The sequence below is a fragment of the Lagenorhynchus albirostris genome, chromosome 7 (assembly GCF_949774975.1).
Source record: "Lagenorhynchus albirostris chromosome 7, mLagAlb1.1, whole genome shotgun sequence".
Classification (NCBI taxonomy): Eukaryota; Metazoa; Chordata; class Mammalia; order Artiodactyla; family Delphinidae; genus Lagenorhynchus; species Lagenorhynchus albirostris.
This window is the reverse complement of record NC_083101.1, coordinates 99,291,042-99,312,080: the sequence shown is the minus strand read 5'-3', so window position 1 is coordinate 99,312,080 and position 21,039 is coordinate 99,291,042. Positions and strand designations below refer to the sequence as shown.

General features: G+C 38.7%; 1 protein-coding gene across 2 annotated transcripts in view; it reads right to left on the bottom strand.

Moving 5' to 3' along the window:
• Window positions 1–194: 194 nt before the first annotated feature.
• The window catches only part of PIWIL2 (piwi like RNA-mediated gene silencing 2), an 85,437-nt gene continuing 64,592 nt past the window's right edge, over window positions 195–21,039 (bottom strand). Inside the window, exons 20-22 of one of the 2 annotated variants that reach the window (XM_060155642.1) lie at window positions 1,704–1,957; window positions 1,147–1,254; window positions 195–351 (exon numbers count right to left, since the gene is read on the bottom strand). In XM_060155642.1, the coding sequence (XP_060011625.1) occupies window positions 195–351; window positions 1,147–1,254; window positions 1,704–1,957 (519 nt within the window). The remainder of the gene's footprint in view (window positions 352–1,146; window positions 1,255–1,703; window positions 1,958–21,039) is intronic. The other variant, XM_060155643.1, reaches the window with a different exon arrangement.

Sequence of the window (21,039 nt, the reverse complement as noted above, 5' to 3'; positions counted from 1 at the left end):
GGGTGGAAACTGCTTCTTGGTGATATCAGGTTTAAAAGAGAAAAGAAAAAAAAGATATCTTATTCTACTGGGTTGGTGAAAGGGAAAACACCAACACAAAACCCCTTTTAGTCACTGTTAATCCTGCACAGCTGAGTGCACAGCTGAGTTCAGAAGCCTGATTGCTCTGACCAGCCCATGTCCTGATTGTTCAGTCACAGGAAGAACAGGTTCTCACACAGCTGGATGGCTGGTTCATGATGCAAGATTTGTCCTGACAGGAAAGCTAGCCTGTGGGCATACTTGCAAGGAGCTGGAACTCTAATGGTACCAGGCCAATTCCAGTACATGTGGCACAGTTTGAAAGTCAACCTGTAGGCCAAGAAGAAAACATGATCCTTTTCACTTTTCATCTTCAATTTGGAGCACATTATGTACTTCTGGGTGTGTGACACAGCATACTTACCAGCAAACTGGGGGACTGAGGAATAGATGATGCAACTTTTGGGAATCATTATTTTTAAGTGGAATTGTATCTATTTCCACTATTTGTAAGTCAAGAGGGCATGGGGAAATTCCCACTTTAGGTGCTCCTCTTTTTATATCAAAACAAGGAAAACAGTAAGGAGAACACGTTTTTGTTTTTGTTTTTGTTTTCTGCCTCAAGAAAAAGCTGCAGAAAGGTAAGTACCCCAGCAAAGTATTTATATAATCTGAGCGCAAGAGCAATGCATCTCAAACCTGGCTGTGTGTCATAATCATTAGAATCAGTTTTTAAAAATGCGAATGCCTCAGAATGCTTGGAGTTCGTGAAGCCTGCGTGTATTTTTTGAAAGGTCTCCAAGTAATTTTAGTGTACAACAAGGATTATCAGTCGCACCTCAAAAAGATACCATTATCATGAAAGGCAAGAAGAAACTCAAGGGGTAAATATTCCTGGCAGTGGGCAGTATTTGTCTTTTCTGATTATATAAGAGAAAATGAGTATTAGGAAATCCAACTTCAAAAGATAAATTCAAAATGCTTCCAAAGAGAATCAGAAAATTATTAAGCCAAAAACCAGTGATCCAGTTTGTCTAATTCAGTGGTTTTAAAATTCCAGGTCTTAGCCTTAGCTCCCTGGCCTGAATTATTTACAAGTGAGGAGTAGGTTACTGGTCAGCTCACCTCTGCATATGATCAGGGCTCAGGTGTGCAGTGTTGAGAACACAAACATAATGGGTAGGAATGCCACAACCCTGTCGTACATGATGGGCAAGAAGGTAGAAGTCCACCCTAGAAAGGAAAAAGTACAAAGTAATGGTATAGTTGGATTTGGCCAGAGCTGGAAAAGATCTTGGAGATCATTCTAGCTCCTTCACCTAAGGCTCAGAGAGGTCAAATGACTGGATCAAGGACATACAAGGACCAAACTAGGCTGAGAATTCAGGTCTCCTGACTCAACAGGCTATTTAAGAATGGTGGTAGAAATGACATCTGTGTGCAGAAGGTTAAGCATGCATAGTCTTAGGAAAAGACTGTATGTTCAATATTATATACTTAAGAGGGAAAAGCTTCATTGTTGGTTTGTGTGTTTTTAAATAGTTTTTAAAATTTTACTTTTTAACAGTAAAATCTCTGATTCCATTCCACATCTCTCTAGGCAACCTCCCCATTCCAATACCCAGGGAACAGACAACTTCTCCAACCTATTCTTGTTGAAATACTGTGTCTCGCCCACTTACCACTCACAGCTTGTTATTGTATGATCTACCACAGTCCCGGGGGAGGGAGTCACAAAGTGCTCGGTAGCAGACAGGTACACACTGGTGCTGATTTTCTTCTGAACTACAAATACCACCATCTTGGGATGATAATTCTCAAAAGCTTCAAAACACTTCTGTAGCTGAGGAATCTCATAGCTGGCAACTGTCTTTAGTTGGCCATCAGACACTCCATCACGGTACACCACAATCTTCTCTGGGAGACAGTGGTTCACCTGAAACAACACTCTGCTGAGGTGAACTGTGTGGCCCTGGGGCTAATGACCACAGGCAGAGAAAGGCTCACTCAGTGAACAACCTGGAGACACGGCAGTAGGTCCCTTTCACAGCTGGACCCAAAGCCATCATGTTGGAAGGGCAGGGAGAAGCAGCTTCTAGTCATTTCTAGACTTCCTCAGGGTAGTAAAACCGGTCTGGTACACCAAAGGTGTTATAAAATATGAAACCAAATAAGCAGGCTCTGAGTCACATATATACGGCTTATACTGAAACGGTGTGAAAAGAAGTTAAAAGGAAGGAAAATTATGGGCTGAATCAATCTTCCTACTACTTGGATTTAACACTAATTACCTGTCTAGGCAAAAAACAAGGTGAACTGCTGCAGAAATTCTAACATACAACTGCACATCCCACAGATCCACCATCCTCACGTTTCTGTGTATCAGCAACATCCAAAGTTGCTGACAAATGAAAGGGGATCCTTTACTAAATATTATCCTACCATCAGGTATAGTGTGAAACATTCTTTTTTTTTTTTTTTTTTAAATATTCTTAATATAACTAAGTAAACTCCAGTCCTGGTAAATTGTCCATGGATCCAAATCAAATTAAATGCTGGCTTGAATCAGTTTTGAAAAATAATTTTTCCCCATTTAGAGAATATAATTATGTTCTAGTTGTATGTGACTTCAATAATTTTAAAAAATAAGCTGTTTCATTTTAAACTATAAGTTTTCTTTAAAGTGCTTTGGTTTAGGGACTTCCCTGGCGGTCCAGTGGTTAGGACTCCATGCTTCCACTGCAGGGGGCATGAGTTCGATCCCTGGTTGGTGAACTAAGATCCCACATGCCATGTGGCATGGCCAAAGAAATACATAAATAAATAAAGTGCTTTGGTTTAATTCAGTTAGTGACAGTTTGATTCTGATTTTGGTTCATCCTAGGTTTTTGTTCACAATTCCCCTCAAAACCCTAATTTATCATTGAATTAGGTAGGCTTATACTACATATTCTTTATACGTTACTCTACATGAAAATTTAAGTTTCATTTCAAAGAACCCTTTTTAATAATAAATAATCACCTAGCATCTTTTTGGAGTTTAAGTTTAAAATTCAAATATTTTATAAATGTCTCTTTTTTCTGAGACCCCGCAAGTACTGTATTTACAAACATGTGATTCATCTTCACATTCCAAGATTGGAATTATTGCCCCAGTCGTACTTTTTTGTTTTTATGTTGTTTTTGGCTGTCTAGCATCTATTCCACCTCTTTTTGGTAAGAGCATTTTAAGTGTCCTCCTGCCTCCAACAGGGTACATTGGAATTCGTGCGATTATTAATCAAGGTACCTTCCCCTAATCCAGGGCTTCTCAACCTCAACGCTACTGACATGTAGGGCCAGTGAATTCCTTTTATTGGGGGCTGACACTAGAGGATGTTTAGCAGCATTCCTGGCCTCTACCCACTAGATGCCAGTAGCAATCTCTCTCAAGTTATAACCAAAAATGTCTCTAGGCTGCCCACTGGGGGAACAAAACTGCCCCAGAAGAACACTCCTCCCTCACTCTGACTCTTTGACAGAGAATAAGAAACACTTGGAGTTTTTCCCTTTGTGGTGGTGCTTCTTCAGGTCCCTGCTTCTGGAACCCTATCCATTTCCCAGCTTGACGCTCAACCTTCTCACGAATCCTCTGAGACTCTCCATGATCTTACCAATTAATCCCCATTTTGCTAAAGTTAGCACGTTTCTGTGACTTCCCAAAGACCCCTAACTGATACGTTGTGTAAAAGGATGGGTAACACAGGCACTTAGATCTGGAAGAAAACCTGATTTCACAGATGAGGAAACAGAGAAGAATTACACTGGGTCTGGGGTCAGGGGACCTGGGACTGAGTCTGAATGTGCTGCTCCTCAGCTATGCACCTGAAGACTCAGCTTCCTCACTTGAAAAATGGATGTAAATGAGCACCTTACTTTTCTTCTTCTCAGGGTTAAGAGGGATAAAGTGTGTGTATATACGTATATAATTTTTTTAAGCTACAAACAAAAGTTGAGAACAAACTAGATCAAGGACATACAGATATTCTGAAGCACAGGGAAGGAATCTAACAAGATGAATGGAGTGAAAAATAGAATCAAATTCGTCTGAAGTATTCACTGATATTACCTCTTTCTTTAAAATCTGCTAACCAACTACTGAGTGTGAGACATTATACTTGGCCCTACGTAAGATTCCAGTAGAAGTGAAAGGCATGATTCCTGTTATTAAGGAGCTTTCAAATCTAATAATAACAGTCAACAATGGTAACTTCTCTAGGTCTAGTCCATTCTCATTTCATAAATGATAAGACTATGATCTAGGGGGGTCAAAATATGAGACAAATCACAATACTTAAACATTAAATATACATTATTAAATCACTTCAGTACTAGGGTAAATACATGAAACAATAAATTAATGAAAGCAGGACTGTGCTTGTTGGCTTACTATCCCTAGCACTGAATACAACGGTGAGGATCAAGTAGAAAATAAGTATCTGCTGGAAGTCTGAGATGTTCTTTTATGTGTGATTCCATTCATTCACTGAACAAACACTTAATGACCACTAGATATGAGCCACTGTGCTAGCCTCAGAAAATTTAAAAATTATCTTGATACCTTCCAAATATTAGTGGAACTCAAATTAACACTGGGGAGACAGACACAAAGTAAATACTCTCAATACATTACAAATAACATAACAAAGAATATAAATAAAATGCTATGGGAACAGAGAAGTATAAGACATTTGTTCTCTAGAGGAAAAAGTGAATATTATGCCTCAGTGAAAGAACTAGCAGACAATTCAGTCAGCAAGACGGGTAAAGGATTCCAGGTAGCACTGCAATGTTTTGAATACTACAACATGGGTCAACTCTGAAGACATTATGCTAAGTGAAATAAACCAGTCACAAAAAGACAAATACAGTATGATTCCACGTGTATGAGATACTCAGGGTAGTCAAAATCAGAGACAGGAAGTAGAAGGGTGGTGGCAACGGGCTAGGGGGAGGGCAGCATGGGGAATTAGTTTTATGGGGACAGAGTTTCAGTTTTACAAGATAAAAAAAGAGTTATGGAGATGGATGATGATGATGACTGCCCAACATTCTGAATGTATTTAATACCACTGAAATGTTATACTTAAAAATGGTTAAGATGGTAAATTTTATGTTATGTGTATTTTACTCAATTAAAAAAAATGGGGGAAAAAAAAGGAAGAAGAGGCCAGGCAAGCTACTAGAAGTGGCAGGTGTAGAAAGGGCAGGCTGAGGTCTGGAAGAGTCCCCAAATAATCACTTGCTCAAGATAACTCTCCACCCTAAGATCCTCCCGATTGTGCTAAGAAAAGGGAAGTGAAGGTGGAACTGAGAAGCAGAAAGAACCTATACTCTCACACATTGGAAACTGGCTGCCTGAAGCTTTTGATTCCAAAGGCAATACTGTGGCCCACTCCCTTCTGTCTCCAGGGTTGAACACTAGTCAGACCAGTCCAGCAATATGAAGTCAGAGCCAGAGCCAGAGCCACAGCCACAGGAAAAGCAAAAGGGGCTGAATTAGCTACAGCTGAGTTTAATCTTCTCAACGCTCAGGCCAAATAACAGATGAACTCAACATTAAGTGATTACTAATCATGAGAGCTAAAGCTAAGGCAAGTGTCAAAAATGTAGCTTGGTTTTGATTTTCACACATGAGTGGAAGGCAACACTGTCACTCAGACTCACATGTGCTCTAGGAGCTCAGATGAAGGGTATGGGCCAGAGAGTGATTCTCAATGGGTGCTCTGGGCTCTAATTCTTCCCCTTAGATGTTTTAGGGAGTGCACAGAGTCAAAACTAATTTCACAATACTACTACTACATTACTTGCCATTTTCACTCTAATTCGCTCATAAATATCCAGTAGAATTTTCCAGAAAGTAAATGATGTGTGACACTGCAATAAATTAAATGTAGGATATTCACTTGCCTTTTACTAACCCAAACATTAAAGCCATTTGCCAAAATGTAAAACATAACCGAACATTTTGAAAGTAATCTTTAATTTAAAATGTTATTTATGGGACTTCCCTGGTGGCACAGTGGTTAAGAACCCGCCTGCCAATGCAGAGAACATGGGTTCGAGCCCTGGTCCGGGAAGATCCCACATGCCACGGAGCAACTAAGCCAGTGCACCACTACTGAGCCTGCGCTCTAGAGCCCGTGAGCCACAACTACTGAGCTCACGTGCCACAACAACTGAAGCCTGTGTGCCTAGAGCCCATGTTTTGCAACGAGAAGCCACTGCAACAAGAAGCCCGCACACTGCAACGAGAAGCCCACACACTGCAATGAGAAGCCTGCACACCGCAATGAGAAGCCCGCACACCGCAATGAGAAGCCCACGCACCACAACGAAGAGTAGCCCCCACTTGGCGCAAGTAGAGAAAGCCCGCGCGCAGCATCGAAGACCCAATGCAGCCAAAAATAAATTAACTAATTAAAATAAAAAATAAAATGTTATTTATGTTATTAACTATATTGAGCTTATTATTTTTAAAGTAAATTAAAAAACATTAAAAAGTTCTCAGTTTTAACTTCTAATATGGTAATTATTGATATATACCTATACAAACAAAAAACTCAATAATATTTAAGAAGGTAAAGATTTCCTGAGACCAGAAAATTTGAGAACTGCTGGACCAGAAATATAAATCTAAATACAGATATTAAATAAAACCACAGGGCTTCCCTGGTGGCGCAGTGGTTGAGAGTCCGCCTGCCAATGCAGGGGACACGGGTTCGTGCCCTGGTACGGGAAGATCCCACATGCCGCGGAGCAGCTGGGCCCATGGGCCATGGCCGCTGAGCCTGCGCATCTGGAGCCTGTGCTCCGCAACGGGAGAGGCCACAACAGTGAGAGGCCCGCATACCACCAAAAAAAAAAAAAAAAAAAAAAGATTCCTCCATATCTTCCCATGCCTTGATAGCTCATTTCTGTTTACTGCTGAGTATTTAATTGTCTGGATGTACCATAGATTATTTGTCCATTCATCTACTGAAGAACATCTTCGTTGCTTCCAGTTTGGGCAATTATAAATAAAGCTGCTATAAAAATCTTTGTGCAGGTTTTTGTGTGGACATATGTTTTCACCTCATTTGGGTAAATACTAAGGAGTGTGACTGCTGAATCGTATAGTATGTTTAGTTTTGTAAGAAACTACCAAACTGCATTCCAAAGTGGCTGTACCATTTCACATTCCCTCAGACAATGATGAGAGTTCCCATTGCTCCCCATCCTCACTAGCATTTGGTGTTGTCAGTGTTTTAGGTTTTGGCCATTCTAATAGATGTGTAGTGGTATCTCGTTGTTTTAATTTGCCATTCCCTAATGTTATACTGAGTATCTTTTCATATGCTTATTTGCCATCTGTATATCCTCACTGGTGAGAAGTCTGTTCAAGTCTCTTGCCCATCTTTTAATTAGGTTGTTTTCTTATTGAGATTTTAAGAGTTCTCTGTATATTTCAGATAACAGTATTTTATCAGATATGTGTTTTGCAAATATTTTCTCCCAGTCTGTAGCTTCTTTTCATTCTCTTAATGCCTCTCACAGAAGTTTCACAGAAGTTTTTTTTTTATTTTAATTAAGTCCGGTTTATCAGTTCTTTATTTCATGGATAGTGCTTTGGTATCAAAAAGTCATCACCAAACCCAAGGTCACCAAGATTTTCTATGTTATCTTCTATACTTTTTAAACTTTTGAATTTTAAAGATAAGTTTGTGATAATTTTGAGTTATCGTCTGGGTATAGTTTTTGTTTGTTTGTTTGCATGTGGATGGGCAGCTGTTCCAGCACCATTTGTTGAAAAGATTCTCCTTTTCCATTGAAGTGGCCCATGATCTTTTATCAAAGATCACTGCAATCTATTTGTATAGGTCTACTTCTGGGCTCTCAATTCTGTTACCTTGACATGTCTATCTTTCTTTTTGTTAATACCACACCATCTATATTACTGTAGCTTCATAGTAACTCTTTGAGTAACAGAAGTCCTCTGATTTGGTTCTTCTTAGGTACTGTGTTGGTTACCCTGTGTCTTTTACCTATTTAAACTTTACAATCTGTTTGTAAATATCTGCAGAGTAACTTGCTGGGATTTTGACTAGGGCTACAGTGAATCGATAGATAAATTGGGAAGAACTGACATCTTAACAATATTGAGTCCTCCTATCAATGAACATGGGATATCTCTCCATTTATTTAGATATTTGATATTTTTCATGAGAGTTTTAGAGTTTTCTTCATGTAAATCTTATATAAGCTTTGTTAGACTTACATCTAATGTTTCATTTTTTGGTGCGAATACAAATGGTATTGTTTTTAATTTCAAATGCAATTGTTCATTGCTGATATATAGAAAAGGAATTGATTTTGTGGGTTTTTTCAGCAATTTAATTTTGTATATTTATGTTGTATTCTGCAACCTTGTAATTCCAGCAGTTTTGTTGTTGTTGATTTCTTGAGCTGTATACATAGACACCATGCTACCTGCAAAGTTTTTTTTCCTCCTTTTTGACTGTATAACTTTTACTTCCTTTTGTCTTTTTGGATTAGCTAGGACTTGCAGTATGATGCTGAATAGGAATGGTGAGAGAAGAAATAACTGTCTTGTTCTTGATCCTAGGGGAAAAGTATCTAGTTTCTCACAATTAAGTACAAGGTTAGCTGCAGGATTTTTGTAGATGTTCTGTATTAAGTTTATGAAGTTCCCCCTATACTCCTAGTCTGCTGGGAGGTTTGTTGTTGTTTTTTGTTTGCTTGTTTTTCTTTTTTGTTTTTTTAATCACGAATGGGAGTTGACTTTTGTCAAATACTTTTTCTGCATCTGTTGACATGATAGGATTTTTCTTCTTTAGCCTGTTGATGTGACAGACCACACTGATTGATTTTCAAATGCTGAACCAGCCCTGCATAACTGGAATACAAACCACTTGGTTGTTGTATCCTTTTTAAGGGTTGCTGTAACAACCACAAACTGGGTTGCTTAGAACAGCAGAAATGTATTCTCTCACAGTTCTGGAGGGCAGAAGTCCAGAACTGTGGTATCAGCAGGTCCACATGCTTCCTCCAAAGGCCCTAGGAAAGAATACTTCCTTCCCTATTCTAGCTTCTGGTGGCTTCTGGCAATCCTTAGTGTTTCTTGGCTTGTAGATACATCACTCCGATCTCTGCTTCCACCTTTCCAGTGCCTTCTCCTGTGTGTCTGTGTCTCTGCTCCTTCACATGACCTTCTAAGACTCTGACCAAACTTCCCTCTTCTTAAGAATACATCATTGGCTTAGGGCCCACCCTAATCCAGCCTAACCTCATCTTAACCTGATTGAATCTGCAAAAACCCTATTTCCAGATGACATCACATTCACAGGATCGAGGTGGACATGAATTTGGAGAGGCAGTATTCAACTCAGAACAGTTATGGTGTATAATTCTTTTTATGCATTGTTAGATTTGCTTTACTAATATTCTGTTGAAGATTTTTGCATCTATAATCATGAGAAATATTGATCTGTAGCTTCCTTTATTGTAATGCCTTTATCTGGTTTTCATGTGAAGTGGTACCTCATTGTGATTTTGATTTCCGCTTCCCTAATGACTAATGATATTACGCTCTCTTCATGTGCTTCTCGTCTATTTGTATATGCTCTTTGGAGAAATGTCTATTCAAATGTTTGCATATTTTTATGCTGGGTTATTTGTCTCTTTGTTTTTCAGCTGTATATTCTGGAAACTATACCTGTACTAGATATACCAGATGAATGATTCTGTCCCATTCCATGGGTTGTCTTTGCACTTTCTTGTACTTTGAAGCACAAAATATTTTAAATTTGATGAAGTCTGATTTATGTTTTTCTTGACTTGCTTTTTGCTTTCAGTATCATATCTAATAAACTGTTATCTGTTAAATGGTCACAAAGATATAAACCTATGCCATCATCTAGAGTTTTATAGTTTTAGTTCCTATATTTAGGTCTTTGATCCATTTGGAGTTATTTTTTATATATTGTGTGAGGCAAGGATCCAACTTCATTCTTTTGCATGTGGATATCCAGTACTCCCTGCACCATTTCCTGAAAAGAGTATGCTTTCTCGCCACTGAATGTCACCCTTGCAGAAATCAGTTTACCATAAGCACACAGGTTTACTTCTGGACTCTCAACTGATCTCTACGTCTCTTTCCATTTCAGTACCAGACTGTCTTGTTTATTCTAGCTTTGTAGTAAGTTTTGAATTCAGAAAGTATGAGTCCTTCAATTTTCTTCTTTTTCAAAATTGTTTTGCCTATTCTGGAATTTTTCACATTTCCATATGAATTTGAAAATCAATTTGTCTATTCCTGCAAAAAAAAATGTTAGACTTTTGATATGTATTTCCTTGAATCTGTAGATTAATGTAAGGAGTACTACCATTTTAACAATATTAAGTCTTGAATATGGGTTGTCTTTCCTTTTGCTTAGGTCTTCTTCAATTATTTCAACAATGTTCTGCAGTGTTCAGTATATTTTTTGCACTTCTTTTGTTAAACATTTTCCTACATAGTTCTCTTTTATGCTGTTATAAATGGAATTATTTTAATTTCATTTCTGGATTGATCATTGCTAGTGTAAAGAAATAGTTGGCTATTGTACAGCAGTCTTGTATCCTCAACCTTGCTGAACTCTTTTATTAGCTACAATAGAGTGTGTTTATTCTTTAGGGTTTTCTATATGTAAGATAATGTCAAATAGAAACAGACATAGTTTAACTTCTTCCTTTCCAGTCTGGATGTCTTCTGCAGTTTTCTTGTGATATTTTTGTTTAGCTTTAGTATCAAGGTAATATTGGCCTTATGGTACGAACTGGGAAGTGTTCCCTCCTTTCCTATTTTTTGGAAGAGTTTGTGAAAGAGTATTAATTCTTAAAATGTTTGGTACAACTAAAAAGTTTTGATAGTTTGTGCCCTTCTTGGAGTTTGTCCATTTCACTTAGGTTACCTAATTTCTTGGCATACAGCCATTCATACATAGTATTTTCTTAAAATCCTTTTTTTATTTCTGTAAGGTCAGTAGTGTAGTCTTTTTCATTCCAGATTTTAGTATCTGATCTTCTCTTTTTCATGGGTGGTCTAGCTAAAGGCTTATCAATTCTGTTGATCTTTTCAAATAATCAATTTGTTATTGATTTTCTCTGTTGTTTTTCAATTTTGCATTTCATTTCTCTATGCTATAATCTCTATCAATTCCTTCTTTCTTGCTTTGAGTTTAGTTTGCTCTTCTTTTTCTAATTTCTTAAGGTGGAACTTGGGCTATTTGGAGATTTTTCTTCTTTTTTATTATAGGTGTTTACAGCTATAAATTTTCCTTCTAAGCACTTTTTTACATACATCCACAAGTTTTGGTATGTTTTGTCTTTATTTTCATTTATCTCAAAGTGTTTTCTAATCTCCCTTTTGATTTCTTCTTTGACCTCCTGGTTACTTGGGAATATTGTTTAATTTCCATATAGTTGTGACTTTCCCAAATGTCCCACATATTATATTCTAATTTCATTCTATTGTGGTTTCAGAACATATTTTGCATGATTTTAATCCTTTAAGATGTACTGAGTCTTGTTTTATAACCTGACATATGTTCTATCATGGAGAATGTGTCACGCACATTTGAGAAGAATGTGTGTTCTGTTGGTGTGTGTTCTGTAGATGTCTGTTAGGTTGAGTTGGATCGCAGAGTTGTTCAAGTATTTTATTTCCTTGTTGATCTTATTTCTAACTGTTCTATCCATTATCAAAAATGAAGTTTTGAAATCTCCATCTATTACTGTAGAATTGTCTTTCTCCTTTCACTTACGTTAGTTTTTGTTCCATGTATTTTTGGATGTATGTTGTTAGTTTCATATATGTTTATATTTTATGACTTCCTCATGGATTGACCCTTTTGCCATTATGAAATGTCCTTTCTTGTCTTTAGTAAGAATTGTTATCTTAAAGTCTGTTTTGCCTGTTATTAGTATAGCTACTCCAGCTCTCTTTTGGTTTATCTTGTTCCATTCTTTTACTTTCAACCTCCTGTGTCTTTGAAACTAAAGTATGTCTCTTGGAGAAAGCACATCTTCATATTTTCACTTAATCCAAGTTGCTAATCTCTACCTTTGGTGTTTAGTCCATTTATGTTTAATGTAATTACTGATACGGTAAGATTTACATCTGCCATTTTACTATTTTTTTCCACATGCCTTATATCTTTTTTGTCCCTCTATTCTTCGTCAACTGCCTTAATTTGTATTAAATAGACATTTTCTAGTTACCATATTAATTCCCTTGTCGTTCCTTTTCTTTTATTTTTCAGAGTTATTTTCTTAGTGTTTCACCTGGCGATTACAGTTAACATATTAACTTATAACAATCTCATTTGGTCAGTTAATACAAAATTTTTTTTAAAGATTTAAAAGATTTAAAGATTCTTTTAAATATTTAAACCACTGGTGGCGCAGTGGTTAAGAATCCGCCTGCCAATGCAGGGGACACGGGTTTGAGCAATGGTCCAGGAAGATCCCAAACGCCTCATAGCAACTAAGCCTGTGAGCCACAACTACTGAGCCTGTGCTCTAGAGTCCATGAGCCACAACTATTGAGCCTGTGTGCCACAGCTACTGAAGCCCGCGCACCTAGAGCCCGTGCTCTGCAACAAGAGAAGCCACCACAGTGAGAAGCCCATGCACCACAATGAAGAGTAGACCCCGCTCGCCGCAACTAGAGAAAGCCCCCCACGTGCAGCAGTGAAGACCCAATGCAGCTAAAAATAAGTAAATAAATAAATTTATTTTTTAAAAAGATGATTTATTTATTATTTATTTATTTTATTTACTTTTGGCTGTGTTGGGTCTTAGACGTGGGATCTGTCGTTGCACCGGTGCGCGGGCTCTTCATTGTGGTACACGGACTTCTACTTGTGGTGTGCAGGTTTTCTCTTCTCTAGTTGTGGCACACAGGCTCCAGGGCATGTGGGCTCTGCAGTTGTGGCACGCGGGTTCCAGAGCACATGGGGTCTGTAATTTGCGGCATATGGGCTCTAGTTGAGGTGCGTGCGAGCTCAGTAGTTGTGGCACGTGGGCTTAGCTGCCCTGTGGCATGTAGGATCTTAGTTCCCTGACCAGGGATAGAACCTGCGTCCCCTGCATTGTAAGGCAGATTCTTTACCACTGGACCACCACGGAAGTCCCAATACAAAATTAATTTTGGTATTATTCCAAAACTTTGCTCCTCTTATGGCTCCATTCCCTCCCCTCTACTTTGTGCCTTTATTGTCATACAAATTATATCTTTATACACTGTATGCATATCCACTTAGATTTATATTTACCACTTTATGCACTTGTCTCTTAAGACACAGACTACAAGAAAAATTACAAACAAAAATGTATTTTTGCTCTCCTTATGTTTACCTATATAGTTACCTTTCCTGGTGGTACTTACTTCTTCATGTGGATACAAATTACTGTCTAGTGTCATTTCATTTCTACCTGAAGGACTCCCTTAAGTATTTCTCGTAGGACAGGTCTGCTAGTGACAAATCCCCCTAGTTTTTGTTTATCTGAGAGTCTTACTTTCTCCAATAAAAAAAAAAATGACATGTAAATCACATAAAATTCACCATTTCAAAGAGTATAATTCAGTGGTTTTAGTATACTCACAAAGTTATATACCTATCAACACTACCTAATTCCATAATATTTTCAACACCCCCAAAAGAACCCTATACCCCTTAGCAGTTACTGCCAGCATCCTATTCCTGCCAGCATCCTCAATGCCTGGAAACCAGTAATCTCTTTTCTGTCTCTACAAATTTTCCTATTCTGGATATTTCATAGAAATGGAATAATATAAATATGTGGCTTTTTATGTCTAGCTTCTTTCACTGAGCATAATACTATTGTCAAGGTTTCTCCTTTATTTCTCAACAGCAGCTTTTCTGGATATACAATTCTTATTCAACCTTCTTTTTCTTCCAGCATTTGGAATATGTCATCCCATTGCCTTCTGGCCTCCATGATTTCTGATGAGAAGTCAGCTCTTAATCTTATTGAAGATGCCTTGAACATAATGAGCAATTCTCTTGGTGCTTTCAAGATGCCCTCTTTGTCTTTTAGCAGTCTTACTTGGTTGTGTCTAGGTATGGGTATCTTTGAGTTTTTCCTACTTAGTGTTCATTAGGCTTCTTGGATGAACTGATTACCTTCTTTATTAATTTTGGAAATTTTTGGCTATTATTCCTTCCAATGTCCTTTGTTCCCAATTCTCTCTCACTACTCCCCTTCTGGGAATCACATTATGTTTACATTGCTATGGCTGACGGTGTCCCACAGATCTCTGAGCCTCTGTTAATTTTCCTTATTTTTTTTCTTTCTTTTCTTCACACTCAATAATCTCAACTGACCTATCTTCAAATTTGCTAGTTATTTCTTCTGCTTAATCCAATCTGATGTTAGGCCCCTCTACTGAAATTTTCATTTATTACATTTTAGAAGTCCAGAATTTCTATATGATTCTTTAAATTTTTTTAAAAAATTTATTTATTCAGACATAATCCACACACCATATAATTCATCAATTTAAAGTGTAAAATTCAATGTTTTTTAGTATATCCACAGATATGTAAAACCATCACCACAATTGATTTTATAACATTTTCATCACCTCAACAAGAAGCCCCACACTCTTAAACTACCACCATTCTACCCACCTCCTATTCTCTCCCCAACTTAGCCCTAAGCAACCACTGACCTACTTTCTGATTCTGTAAAATTCCCTGTTCTGAACATTTCTTATGAATGGAATCATATAAAATGTGGTCTTTTATGACTGGCTTCTTTCACTTAGCATAACATTTTCAAGGTCCAAGTACTGCTTGCTATTTGTTCTATATTCTTTTCCTTTCTTCCTTAAAAAAATTTTTGTTATTTTCTCTTCTCTCATTTTGATTGTTACATAACTCTTTTTTCATTCTTTTAGTGGCTACCCTAGAAATTACAACATAGCTCTTAGTGTATCAAACTGTAATATAAATTAGTACTTTCACCTTTTCCTCAACAATTCAAGAAACTAAAGGCACTGGAACTTCATTTACTTCTTCCAGATATACGCGCTATTACTGTCATCAATTTGAAATTTATACACACAAATGAATATATATCCACTCAAAAACATTATTATTTTAGATGGTAGGTATTCATTTAAATTTATCCCCATACTTGGCACTTTTATTGCTGTATTTATTCCTTTAACCATTTCTAAGTGTTTTCTGGGATAATTTTCCTTGTAGGTGAAAAATGCTCTTTTGTATTTTCCTTCAGTGCAAATCTGCCGGTGACAAGCATTCTCAATTTTTTATTTGCCACAAAGTGTCTTTTTTCACCTTATTAGAAGTTACTTTTAGTGGATATTGGATTTTATATTGGTAGTTATTTTCTTTCAGCATTTTGTAGCTATTATTTTATTATCTTGTGGCTTAAACTGTTTCTTTTGACTAGTTCACTATTAGTCAATTTGTTGCTCCTTGACGGTAACCTCTTTTATTTTCCTTTGACTTGCCTTAATATGTATATATATATTTGTCTTTACTTTCAACAGTTTTACTCTAATGTGCCTAAGTGTACTTTTCTTTTTATATCTTGCTTGGGATTTGTTGGATTTCTTGTATCTGTGACTTAATGTCTTCTAACACTTTTGGAATATTCTTTACCATTGTTTTTCTGCCCTCTGCTCTCTCTAACCTCCTTCTGGACCACTTACGTGTATAATATATTTTAACTCCATAACTCCCATGTCTGTTGCCTTGTTATATTTTCTAACCCTCCGTATCTCAGTGCAGTTTGATTATTTTCTTCTTACCTATCTTTCAATTGTCTCTTAATTTCCTCAATTAAGTCTAAACTACTGTTGCCCACTGTTATGCACAGAGCTGTGTTTCTCCAAAATTTGTGTTGAAGTCCTAATCTGCCACACCCAAAATGTGACTGTATTTGGAAACAGATATTTAGAGAGGTTATTCAGTTTAAAAAAGGTCACTGGGGTGGGCCCTAATCAAATATGACTGGTGTCTTTCTAAGAAGAGGAGACTGGGACAGAGACACACATACAGTAGAGACCATACGACACAGAGAGAAGACAGCCATCTATAAGACAAGGAGAGAGGCCTCAGGAGAATCCAACCCTGCCAGCACAGCATCTTGATCTTGGACTTCCCATCCCACAGATCTGTGAGGAAATAAATTTTTATTGTTTAAGCCGTTGTTCTGGCAGCCCTAGCAACCTAATACACCCATTCACTAAGTGTTTAATTCTGGTTATTATAATTTTTAGTTCTAGAAATTTCCATTTTTCCCCAGTTTCTGTTTGCTAAAATTCTTTTTTTTTTTTTTTTTTTGGCTGTATGCGGGCCTCTCACTGTTGTGGCCTTTCCCGCCGCGGAGCACAGGCTCCGGACGTGCAGGCTCAGCAGCCATGGCTCACGGGCCCAGCCGCTCCACGGCACGTGGGATCCTCCTGGACCGGGGCACGAACCCGTGTCCCCTGCATTGGCAGGTGGACTCTCAACCGCTGCACCACCAGGGAAGCCCTGCTAAAATTCTTAATGTTGTCTTCCATTTCTCTGAACTTAAGTGTAGCTATTTTAAAATGTTTCTGACTACTCATCTATCTGAATCCTCTGTGCATCTTGATCAATTATCTGTTGGTTTTCTTAGTTTTTCAGTCCCTTCATTTTCTCTCTTGTATTCTTGGTTATTATTTATTGATTGCTAGATATTGCAGAAAAATCTGATGCCCAGGACAATGTTATCTTCCTTCAGAGGGTTTTTATTTGCTTTTGGCAAGTGGGCAGTAAAACTAGCAGTCAGAGTTCATCTGAATCCATATTCAAGGACTAGTATCATTCAGAGTTGATCTACCTATAGCTCTTTACTCCTAGTTTGCAGCTCTTCAGATTCACAGCCCAAATAGTGGGGAGAAGACTCACGACTACCACTGGCTTGGCGGCCCTGGCCTCCAGCTTTTGATCCCTAAGACTTCAAAAGTGCTCCACAGCTTTTCAATGTTTCAGCTGCCTCTTCCAGAATTAGCATATTTCCCTAAAGAAAAAGAACCCAAATGCAGCTCTCATCATCTCTCTGGGTTTCTGTCGTTTTGTATCTTCACCTACTTATTCTTCTTTGCTTCATTAACTTCTCAATTAAATTCAAGTAGATACACACATATATATATGTATATGTATTCATATAATAAATACATGACATATGTATGTGTATATACACACACGTGTGTATATATGTAATATATATATTCAAAAAATATATACACATATGTGCCTACATGTGTGTATAATATAAATATATTCCTTTTTAAAAATTGCCAAACATAGCACAGACGTACCTCATTTTATTGTACTTCACTTTATTGCACTTTGCAGATACTGCATTTTTTTTTTTTTTTACAAATTAAAGGTTTGTGTCACCCTGTGTTGAGCAAGTCTATCAGTGCCATTTTTCCAACACATTATTTTTTAATTAAGACATGCACATTTGTTCATTGCACACTTAACAGACTATAGCATGGCATAAACCTAACATTTATATGCACTGGGAAACTAAAAAATTTGTGACTCACTTTAGTGCAGTACTAGCTTTACTGTGGTAGTCTGGAACTGAACCCCCAATATCTCTGAGGTATGCCTGTATTTACAGCATTGTTAATAGAAATAACATGGCGCCTGGAATGATACTGTTCATACGGAGAAGATTCAAGTTTGTTTCTTCCAGGTGTCTAGAGTATTAGCACTATGAGAAACTCAGAAACACTAGCACACTGGATCATCATATCTGATTCAAAAATTTAAAATAATTCAAAGATGAGCTATAGTTTGCTTTCAGTCACCCTTATTCCTAGAATGTAGCCCTTTGGGGCCCTAAAACAAAATGATGGAGGTTTTCTAGTGCAATCTACCCTTAGTGGGTTCTAAACTCTAATCACTGTCCACCTAGAAAAGCACTTGCACTTGACAAAAGCAGATTGTCAAAAGCACTCTTCAAGAAATATTTCTTGAATGAGAAAGTAAGGACCTCCAAAAATCTGTTCAACCATAAAAGCAACAAGCACACTGCACAAATGGTCAAAATCAACTTTTTTTTAGAACTGTGGAAACTAACCAGAGGCTTAAAACAATCTGAACAGCATTTATTCAATGAAATTGGCTGAATCTTGACCTTTGTGGTGTTTTAACTTGCTCTATTCATATTCCCCTTTCTCTGCGGTAGCTGTGACACCTGCAGCCTCACTACCATGGTAACTGAGAAAATAATCTAGCAATCACTGGAGGGTGCAGAACATTCAAGGCATTTGAAGACATCTTTGTCCTACCATTAGCTGATCACTAAGCTAAACTAAGGGGAGATTTCAGTGGCTACACACAGTTTAGATTACGAAGATTACAGAATCGGGCCAGGGAAAGCATCAAAGAGCAACAACAACAATCCCTGGGGGTGGAGATTTGATTTGCAGAGTTGCCAACATTATATCAAAAATGTCTAGGGACTTCCCTGGTGGTCCAGTGGTTAAGAATTCTCCTTCCAATGCAGGGGACACAGGTTGGATTCCTGGTCGGGGAACTAAGATCCCACATGCCACAGGGCAACTGAGCCCACGTGCTCTGGAGCCCATGAGCCACAAATAGAGAGAAGGCTGCGTGTCGCAATGAAAGATAATGCATGCTGCAACGAAGATTCTGCATGCCACAACTGAGATCCGAGGCAGCCAAATAAATAAATAAATATTTTTAAAAAGAAAGATGGCTTCCCTAGTGGTGCAGTGGTTGAGGGTCCGCCTGCCGATGCAGGGGATGCGGGTCTGTGCCCCGGTCCGGGAAGATCCCACATGCCGCGGAGCGGCTGGGCCTGTGAGCCATGGCTGCTGAGCCTGCACATCCGGAGCCTGTGCTCCGCAACGGGAGAGGCCACAACAGTGAGAGGCCCGCATATCGCAAAAAATAAATAAATAAAAAAGAAAGAAATGTAGCTTTAAATAAATTGTTTTTTAATTAAAAATAAATATGTCGGGCTTCCCTGGTGGCGCAGTGGTTGAGAGTCCGCCTGCCAATGCAGGGGACACGGGTTCGTGCCCCGGTCCGGGAAGATCCCACATGCAGCGAAGCGGCTGGGCCCGTGAGCCATGGCCACTAAGCCTGCACGTCCGGAGCCTGTGCTCCGCAACGGGAGAGGCCACAACAGTGAGAGGCCCGCGTACCGCAAAAAAATAAATAAAAATAAATAAATATGTCTAGCTTTCAATAAAAAATTATGAAACATGCCAAAAAATAGTATACTACAGCCCATTCACATGAAAAAAAGTAGTTAATAGAAACTGTATGGGGAGAAGCCCGGACTTTGGTTATATTAGACAAGGACTTGAAATCAACCATTTTTATTTTATTTTATTTATTTTTAAAATTATTTACTTATTTATATTTATTTTTGGCTGCTCTGGGTCTTAGTTGCTGCGCGCAGGCTTTTCTCTAGTTGCTGCGAGCGGGGGCTACTCTTCATTGTGGTGCGCGGGCTTCTCAATGCGGTGGCTTCTCTTGCGGAGCATGGGCTCTAGGTGCACAGGCTTCAGTAGCTGTGGTACGCGGGCTCAGTAGTTGTGGCGCACAGGCTTAGCTGCTCCACGGCATGTGGGATCTTCCCAGACCAGGGCTCGAACCTGTGTCTCCTGCATTGGCAGGTGGCTTCTTAACCACTGCGCCACCAGAGAAGCCCCCAACCATTTTTAAATAATGTTCAAAGATCTAAAGAAAACTATATCTAAAGACCTTAAGGAAAATCTCACAAAGTAAAGACTACCAATAAAGATAGAAACTGTGGGCTTCCCTGGTGGCGCAGTGGTTGAGAGTCTGCCTGCCGGTGCAGGGGACACGGGTTCATGCCCTGGTCCGGGAGGATCCCACATGCTGCGGAGCGGCTGGGCCCGTGAGCCATGGCCGCCAAGCCTGTGTTTCCGGAGCCTGTGGTCTGCAACGGGAGAGGCCACAGCAGTGAGAGGCCCGCGTACCTCAAAAAAAAAAAAAAAAAAAAAAAAAGAAACTGTAAGAAAGAACCAAACAAAAATTTTGGAATCAGAAAGTATAAGTGAAATGAAAAATTCACCAGAGGGGCTTAAGAGCAGATGTGATCAGGCAGAAGGAATAATCAGTGAACTAAAAGATAAATCAATCAAGATTATCCAGTGTGAGAAAAAAAGGAAGAAAAATGAATGCAGCCTCTGAGACCTGTGAGACACCATCAAGCATAACAACATAAGAATAATTGGAATCTCAGTAGCAGAGGAGAGAGAGAAAGGGGCAAAAGAGTGTTTGAAGAAATAGTGGACCAAAAATTCCCAAATATGATTCAAAAGTTAACTGACACATTCAAGAAGACTATAACTTACCAAATAGGATAAACTCAAACTTGATCTACAACATCAGCCCTTCCCTGGGTCTCCAACCTGTTGGCCTACCCTGCAGATTTTGGACTTGCCAGCCTCCATAAATCACATGAGCCAATTCCTCAAAATACACACACACACACACACACACACACACACACACACACACACACACACACGCACCCCGTATTGATCTGTCTCTCTGGAAACCCTAATATAAAATTAGCACAGGACTTCCCTGGTGGCACAGTGGTTAAGAATCCACCTGCCAATGCAGGAGACACGGGTTCAAGCCCTGGTCCGGGAAGATACCACGTGCCGCGGAGCAACTAAGCCCGTGCGCCACAACTGCTGAAGCCCACGTGCCTAGAGCCTGTGCTCCGCAACAAGAGAAGTCACCGCAATGAGAAGCCCACCACTGCAACAAAGAGTAGCCCCCGCTCACTGCAACTAGAAAAAGCCCATGCACAGCAACAAAGACCCAACGCAGCCAAAAATTAATGAATTAATTAAAATAAAATAAAATAAAATTAGCACAGAGAAGGAGGGAC